Consider the following 9,382-nt stretch of genomic DNA (forward strand, 5'->3'; position numbering starts at 1 on the left):
CAACAAATAAAACCAAAACAACTAGGTGGAATAAATTGGAAATTTATCATATAGTTAACTAAAAGTGATATCAAACTGAAAGGGTTTTGATTTAACAATAGAAAGTAAGGATAAATTGATGGGCAATTTTCCTAGAGCAATGGTTGTAAACCTTCATGTTGTGGTGAAGCCTAACCATAATTTTATTCTTATTGCTACTTAATAAATGTAATTTTGGCAGTGCTATTAATTGCAATGAAACTATTTTTGGAGATAGCGGTTTACAAAGGAGTTTTAACCCATGGGTTGAAAACCATTGGTGTGATCTGTTACTTTTAATCTGTTCAATTTAACCTTTTTTGTCAGCTAATATTAAAAAGTACGTGAAATGCCTGAGTGGATAAAGGAAGTTGCTCCCATGTCTTCCTAACTTAAATTGAATCTTTAGGTCCTATGATGGGGGAAGAGCAATTTGACTCCTGAGGGTTGTCATCTGATCTTTACACACACCACACACACACACACACACACACACACACACACGTAAATATATAAATGTTTAAAAAATTAAAATTAAGGGATAAGAGTTACTTAACTATTGTATGTATAGCAAATGAGTGGATAATTTTTAATGCAGTGTCTAACTTCAGGAAAAGTACATAAATATGTAATGTTATTTTAACTTTCTTATAGCTTTTTGAACATTGATAAAACCTCTATAAACAATGTTATCAATAATAGTAAAATGAGCAGACACATACTCTTAAAAATTTAGGGTTTTGCTGCAAATTCTGCTGCCTTTGACAAGGTTAGTTGAACTATAGTTAACATGCAAATATGGTAACATACCAGTCAGGTCAAATCTTCAAGACAACTTCATTGAATGATTTCAGTTCATATATAAGAAATCTGAGGGAGACTGTGACAATGATATTTTTCAGTGAGTCATGGAGATACACATATCACAAAGTATTTTCTGTGAAAAACTATGAAAGTATCAAACACCTGGCATAGGATGGGTTAACTCATTAGTATTTTCCTGCAGTAACAGCACAACACTGTGACTCCAATGTTCACCAGTTCAGGGTCACAGATAATACTGTAACCATTATTGGTAAGGTCATTATTGCTTGAAAAACAGAAAACTTAGGAATTATTATATTCTTGCAATTCAGACTGGAATAGAAATTATCCTCGGAGATATGCTTAATTAAATTTGTGTTTGACATAATTTGCAATTCATTTTGAAACACACACAAAAGACTGGAAACACAAATACTCTATGTTTTAACAAAAAGATTAAATTTGTATGTATATACAAAATTTTTAAGCAAGACTATAAATACATAAAACACATTAAATTCCTGTTAATATACAAAATATTTAAGATAAATAATTATTTTTAAGTTATAGTAGATTCAATAATCTACCCTATTATCTCATAATTCCTATATTTCCCTAAATATAACAATCATCAATGACCTACCAAACAGTCAAAAGCCTCCTATCACCAACATTTGGGAATATGGAAGTCATGTTCTCTAGACACTCCCTGCTGTCTGTGGATGAAGGCATCATTAAAGGGTCACTGAGAAAATTTGAGATTAAGTTCAAATCCTGTGAAAATCATCATTGACTTTAGTTGAAATATATGGCCTGTCAATCTCAAACAATATCTGTATCAACTTGAAACAAATACATGTGCACTTGATTCCTATGGAAACAAAAGCAAAAGTTCTTCTCCACAGCATTTTTGATTTTCACTTGAGAAATATTTTAGACTTTTTTAAAGTTAAGGAATTTATAAAGTATATAGACTCCTTTGCTTCAACATTCCATTTGCTGTAACAAATCCATTTACATCTGGAACTATTTTACTGTATGCCTTTTAGCCATTTTCCTGCCAAAGCAAACAGCAGATTGCTAAGCTACACATAGATCTTCTGCATGCTCTCCCAGCTGTCTAACCTGGCTTCTGAGTTTGTGAGAGCAAAGTTTAAAACTCACATCCCAGTCAGAGTTAGGTCACCAAGAACTACATACATACAGCCTTCCCAGAGCTCTAGTATTCCCATGATTGTGCTGTGGCAATCATTGTAACTGAACTTATCATTGCTACTAAGTATACTGGCTGTACAAAGGCAGAAAATCATTAAGGAGAGGATTTTTCAGGTTTCTCAGGCCTTAAATGGAAATATGGCCTCATATTGTGTACTCTTTTAGCACTTTAGTTTTTTAGCTTCTGGGGAGGGCACCTCCCACATCCAAAACTGATACACAAATGCATGATATTTCTTATAAATGCCTGGGATTTACTTGACTTATTTCTAGTTAGTTTTTCTTAACTTAAATGATCCCATCTACCTTTTGCCTCTGGATTTTTACCTTTTTCCATTTATGTATACCTTACTTTCCTTCCTACTCCATGTCTTGCTGAGTGACTGGATTGCTGGCCCTTAACATCCATCTCTTCTATTTTTTGAGCCTTCCTCCTTGCTCATAGATTTATCCTTCTGTGTATACTATGTTCTTGATACCACACCCTATTTTTTCTCATAGCTCACTGTTAGATAATCACCTCTTTATCAGAACATCAGGTGTTATAGACAGCTTTACAGAGTAAAACTAATACTGCATAAAAAAGTAACTCATATTTACTTCATTAAACAAATGATCTATAGCATTAAAGAAACACATCTTAAAATAATGTTCTACATAAATATACTTTTGTAATATTGTCAAAAACATCCTTTCAGTTGCACATATATATGTGATATTTTAGAATGCCCTGAAGTATGATGATCTCCATATTGACTTCACTTTGGAAGAGTGGACATTGCTGGATACTTCTCAGAAAAATCTCTACAAAGACGTGATGCTAGAAACCTACAAGAATCTCAGTGATATAGGTAAAAGTGTATTTTCCTCCACATATTAAAATAATAGGACAACTGTTCCTTGGTTATTGGTGATCTTCTTTAATTTGATTGAGAAAGAAAAAGAATGTGGTAAATAAATGTTCTAAAATTCACTGAAGACAGTAACATAATTTTTGCACATTTTTCAATAATATGCTATCCATTTTCTTGCATAATTTTAGGATACATTTGGGAAGAACATACTATTGAAGAACAATGTGCAGGTTCTAAAAGACATGAAAGGTAATTTTCATTTACAAGCTCATAGAAATGTGTCTCTGAAGAGATTGAAATGTGTCCTGAAGTTTGAAACAGAACCAACAGTGATAATAAACAGCTTATTTATGATTATTAAATTCTCACAATGCCATGTAACTGAATTTCAGGTAGGTGAACTGCATTTCAAGACATTATTTTACAAAAAAAAGACAAGAGTGCCTTAAGAGAAATTACCAATTGCATCATTACACCATGAGAGTTATGCTATAGAAGTATATTTCCATTTATTCCATGCTATGTATATTACTAAAGGTATACACACAGTCGATGTGATGAGCATATCTCCAAACCTTCCATTAAGCAAATAATCCCTAGAAAAGTTAGTTTTCCTCATGTAGTTTGTGTTACTTTTCTAAGTTTAGTGATGGGGCAATTAGTGTCACAAGTCAAGTGGTAGTTATGCAGGGAAATCTAATTCCTCTAATACATGTCTATAAGGAACAAGTGAACCTGAACAAAATGAGGATGCCTTTTCTTTGCAAACTCTTCATTACTAGGTATATTATTAGTCAAGATAATAGCCATGTGAGCAAAGGGATAAAAATGAGACACCTCTCTTGCAGATAATTTAAAAGCCATATAGCAGTCCACATTTGAGCATAATGGTGAATTTGATTCAAGTTTATAATTAATTTGTTTGCCATCTTCATTGATAATAAACCAACAAGCTCACTCTCCAGAAAGGCCCTATGACTCTATGACTGTGTAAATATTTCTGGTTGTTCTAGTTTATTATCAAATGTTGCATGACTCAGAGTGTAGGAAAATTTAAAAATACAATAACGGTGATAAAGTTCTAAATTTTTCCAGTTTTCTTCAATATGTGAAAAATAGCCTGTAGGAAAAGGTTCTGTAAATGATAACCTAATATAAAGATTATACCTTCACATGTACCTTCAAAGATGCCAAACACCCTTAAAGACAGGCAAACATGAGTGGAAATACAGAGATTTGAATGTAAAATCTGAATCTTCTTTACAATTGAAAAAAACTGTAATATTAATTTATACAGATATCAAGATTCAAGGTTGAATTGAATATGTTAAAATATTTACATATGATAATTTTCCTTGCAGGCATGAGAGAAACAAAACTAGAGAGAAGCTTTCTGTAAATATACAATGTGTTGAAGACTTTCAATGTAACAATCATCTTCAAAGGCATATAAGAAAACATACTGGACAGAAACCATATAAATGCAGTCAGTGCTGTAAACTCTTTTCGAATCCCAGTGATTTTCGAAAACATGGAAGAAAACATACTGGAGAGAAACCCTATGCATGTACTCACTGTGGTAAAGCCTTTGCTTATACCAGTGCACTTCTTGTGCATAAAAGAACACATACTGGAGAGAAACCCTATGAATGTAAGCAGTGTGGTAAAGCCTTTGCTCAGCACCCTCATCTTCAAACACATAAAATAACACATACTGGAGAGAAACCCTATGAATGTAATCAGTGTGGCAAAGCTTTTGCACTGCACAGTCAACTTAAAAGCCATAAAAGAACACACACTGGAGAGAAACCCTATAAATGTAATCAGTGTGGTAAATCCTTTGCTCAGCACACTCATCTTCAAAGACATAAAAGAACACATACTGGAGAGAAACCCTATGAGTGTAATCAGTGTGGTAAAGCCTTTGCTTCTTCCAATGCACTTCGTGTGCATAAAAGAAAACATACTGGAGAGAAACCCTATGAATGTACTCAGTGTGGTAAAGGCTTTGCTGATTCCAGTTCCTTGTGTGTGCATAAAAGGAAACATACAGGAGAGAAACCCTATGAATGTACTCAGTGTGGTAAAGCCTTTGCTTATAACAGTGCACTTCGTGTGCATAAAAGAACACATACTGGAGAGAAACCCTATGAATGTAATCAGTGTGGTAAAGCCTTCACATGTCGTGCTCATCTTCAAAATCACAAAACAACACATACTGGAGAGAAACCTTATGAATGTAATCAGTGTGGCAAAGCTTTTGCACGGCACAGTCATCTTAAAAGCCATAAAAGAACACACACTGGAGAGAAACCCTATGAATGTAATCAGTGTGGAAAAGCCTTTTCTCAAAACAGTAATCTTCAAATGCATAAAAGAACACATACTGGAGAGAAACCGTATGAATGTAGTCAGTGTGGTAAAGCCTTTTCTCAGCACAGTAATCTTCAAATACACAAAAGAACACATACTGGAGAGAAACCCTATGAATGTACTCAGTGTGGAAAGTCGTTTACAAATCAAAGTATTCTTCAAAAACATAAAAGAACACATACTGGAGACAAAACATTTTAATGTAATTAGTATGGTAAAACTTTTGGGTGTATCACGAGTCTTGGAAATCATTACAAAAAATCATTCAGCAGTGAAAGTATAAATGCAGTCAGTTTGGTTTCATTTTACACCTTATACAAGAGTAAAACTTTGTGGACAATCAAGCTGTTAAAGCCTTTAAAGTAACAATCATTTTCAAATACCTAATAATGAGGGTTTCTCATTATCAAATATTTGGTGCCATCTTTAGCCATCACACTTCCAACCAGTTATACAAAATAATTATTTTGTAGAAGAAAATTGACAGTGTCAACAATCTGTGTGAGCATTATGATGTCCATTTTTATATTGTTGGTCCAGCACACTCATGGGAAAATGTATTTATAAACTCATGTCTTCTTATATGTAGTGTAAAAGGGCCAGCAAAGAAACACACCCTGACCCAGAAACTATATCCAATGAAAGAAACAGAATTTGTCCCTGAAACATTAGCCTAAGAAACACACTCTTCAATAAGAGCAAAATGGCTAAAAAAGAGCCAGTGAAAGAAACACACTTGGGCCCTGAAACCAAAGGCAAAGAAACAAACTCTATCCCTGACCAGCTGGGGAAAAAAATCCAACCAATACCCGAACTCAAAACCAACCAATCCCCAAGCAGGAATCCAGTGAATCTCAAAGAATTTTCAATCTCGATGATTCAAATTTTAAGAATTAACATGCAGAAAAATTCTCCCTCGAAAACCTATGACCCTAAGAAGACATATATAAACCCTATGATTGTTCAGTTGGCAGCTGGCATTTTCCGCATTCTTAGAGGCTGCCATTTTCCTGGATTCCTCGCTCCCAAATAATTCTCTTCAATGATATTCACTGAAGAACTTCTTTTGCCAAAGTGGATATAAAACTTCAAAGTGAAGTGGAGCAGAGAAGCAGAAGAAAAATGCTTTCACATGTGATGTGTCAGAATAATACATTTCTGGAGCTGTTTCCCTCATAGTTGCATGAAGCAGAAAAGTGACAATTTGGGCAACAGCTTAGAAGAAATGGGTATCATTGCTTGGAAACGCCCTAGTGGAGAGAGGGAGAGAGGCAATGGACACATCTGATGGTAAACTCTCTTAGCAGAGTGGAGCAAATCTGTATTAACAATTCTCTCCCTCTGAGAGAAGCAGGAGTGCTGCATCCTGCATGGAGAACACTCCCCACTGTGACACAAATTACTTCCTGAGTACCCTGACTTCCTTACAGTCAGGATACCTTTTTTCTCACATGTGTGTGATTCCAGGATAACTTGCCTTCACAGAGGCAAATGTCCCCTGACATTGGACAATTAGGTTACATTTTTTTCAGAGCCCTAGTTATCCAGGAAATGTTTCCTGCAAAGTTTCAGGAATAGCATGACTTCCCAACAGTCAGGATACCTTTCTCTCCAGAGCTGCAGGTATCCTGGACATCTTTCCATCATAGACGTAGGTATAGACTGACTTATGACAATTGGGAAACCTTTCCTTCCATACCTGTAACCCTTGCAAAAAGATGTTATTTTATTTTTTTGCCGATTTTTAAATTTGAATTAGAAACAAGTTTGTTTTACACAACAATCCCATTTCCCTCTTCCTCCTGTCCTCCTCTACAACCCCCACAACTAAAACCCTACCTATCACATATCCCTTCTGCTCCTCCTGGATGGTGAGGCCTTCCATAGGGTGTCATCAGAGACCATCAAATCCTTTGGGATAGGGTCTAGGCCCACCCCCATGACACTTGAACAAAGATTTTAAATGATAGTGTATCACTTTTAGATTCATGCTTTTCTTCAAGTGCATGGAATAAATAATTTAAGTCTAAAACTTAAGTATTTATATCATTTTCTCTCCTGTTGTGTACAATATATTTACTACATTATACAACATTTAGTATGTCCTTTGGTTACAGATGGTTGAAGGATCATCATGAAAGCTGCATGTCAGCTAAAGCAGCGGTCTACGAATTTGCATTCTTAATCTTTGGCATGAAGCAGAGAGTAGGAATTGATTTTGGTGATCACTGCATTTTGGGTTCTATTTTGAAATATTTGAGGTAGATGCAAAAGTGTGCTGTATATGTAGCAATCCATTCAGCGAAGATTTTGTTGTCCTTATATTCCTTTTGTGGCTTTTGTTCATTTTGTGTATTTACTTAGTGGTAGGTAATTTTCTGCTGCAATGTATAGATTGTTAACTGTATCATCTTAGTAGTTCATTTTTATTTTAAATTTAGGCAGTGTGTGATACTTTTCAAATAAGGATTTATCTGTAAGTCGTGGTTTGTTGTAACTGGTTATGTTTTTCGTATGTTTACAAATACCCTTCAGATATTCTTGCATATTATTGAGCCTGGCTTAGGTGCCAGAAATAATGAAGGATGCATTTGAACTCATGATTATCATGTGTCTGCCTCCTGAGTGCAAGTCTAAGAGTAGATAATACATTCCCTATGTGTGCTGTTTTCTCAACATAATTTAGCAAAGTTACTGTTAAACTGTTTAATAGAAGATAATATAAGAAACATTAAATTCCTCATGTGTGTATTCAAAAGAGTGTTTTCTTTTATCTGGTGGGGATATCAGTTCTGGGAATCAAAACCTGTACTTGTGGATGAACATCCAGTGTTCTAAGTGCTAAGCTTTCTTTTTTTTGGTTTGTGTATTTTGGAGCCAATCCTGACACTCCCTTTACCAGGCTGGCCTCAAACTCACAGAGATCTGCCTGCCTCTGCCTCCCGAGTGCTGGGATTAAAGGTGTGCACCACTAACGCCCAGTTAGTGACTGCAACATAAACTAACTGAGACCTGGTGCTTATGAAATTTTCCAGACACGCTTGTCCACAAAATGAGGCAAAAGTACAAAATAAATGGTCAGCAAAGAAACTGACAATAAAAGTCTTTAAGAGATGGTTGACTAACCAAAGCCACAAGAGTGAATTTGTCTCACATGTGGTGAATACGTATCGATGGGAACTGAAAAACTAACATGTGAGATGTACCTCTGCTTGATTTTATACCTCCTGTGAGGATAGAATACAAACTTGCAGGCATGATGTCTGACTTGTCTGCCTGGACTCACATGCTGCTTCCCTGATACCTACAAACATTCAGTGTAGAGCTCTAAGTGGTGGTGACTAGAGATGACATTTAGAATTTGAGGAGATCCTGAGACTTGAAGTCTAAGACTTAGACCATAAGGTATTTACAAAGAGATGTGGAGATTGGAAGAAGTTTTATGGAGGGAGCTTGGGGTTTGAAAGCACAAGGATCAAATGCCCTAGAGCTTTCTCCAGTTGTAACTGATGAAAATCTGCCATAAACTGTACTCTGTTTCCACTCAGCTGTGTTGGGCCAGCCCCCTTCACTCCTTCTACTCTTCAGTTTTTGGCAACTCATGTTGTTGTCAGTGGCAGCACCTTGCAGCCCCCCCTGGGAATGTAATGCTCCTCAGTCTCCACTGCAGCAATTCCTGGTACCTGCCTGATTCACATGAATAAGGTTATTCGAAGTGACATTTATAACACTCAGTTTGACTAACATCTAGTGAAAGAGTAGACACCATGAAATTCTAAATTTCCTGGGAATTTTATTGTAGGAAATGACTGATTGCAGCAGATGAGAATCTCTCTACTGAAGCAGTATTTATGACTTATCTGACCATCTTGCTGGAGAGACAGAAGCAGAGGATTTGGGGAGACTTTTAGAGATGGGAAAACTTAATATATGACTTAGTTATATTACTTAGTTGTGCAGATCTCTTACCTTCTATCCAAACCTGTTATGAACCAAGGATGGATCAATTACTTTATGTTATCACTGTTCCAAATAGTATCAGTCAGGAATCATCTTCCTATTTTTCTATCCAAAACTGGATTCACGTTCAATCCTGAATCCGTAATACACAAACAACA

At 35.7% G+C, this 9,382-nt stretch overlaps 1 protein-coding gene across 1 annotated transcript in view; it reads left to right on the top strand.

Moving 5' to 3' along the window:
- LOC113838799 (zinc finger protein 431-like) overlaps positions 1 to 5,465 on the top strand; it is a 25,707-nt gene extending 20,242 nt beyond the window's left edge. The window contains exons 2-4 of the mRNA XM_035453714.1: positions 2,762 to 2,888; positions 3,080 to 3,140; positions 4,409 to 5,465. Of these exons, the coding sequence (XP_035309605.1) occupies positions 2,762 to 2,888; positions 3,080 to 3,140; positions 4,409 to 5,465 (1,245 nt within the window). The remainder of the gene's footprint in view (positions 1 to 2,761; positions 2,889 to 3,079; positions 3,141 to 4,408) is intronic.
- The last annotated feature ends 3,917 nt before the right edge of the window (positions 5,466 to 9,382 follow it).

The sequence above is a fragment of the Cricetulus griseus genome, unplaced genomic scaffold (genome assembly GCF_003668045.3).
Source record: "Cricetulus griseus strain 17A/GY unplaced genomic scaffold, alternate assembly CriGri-PICRH-1.0 unplaced_scaffold_136, whole genome shotgun sequence".
Classification (NCBI taxonomy): domain Eukaryota; kingdom Metazoa; phylum Chordata; class Mammalia; order Rodentia; family Cricetidae; genus Cricetulus; species Cricetulus griseus.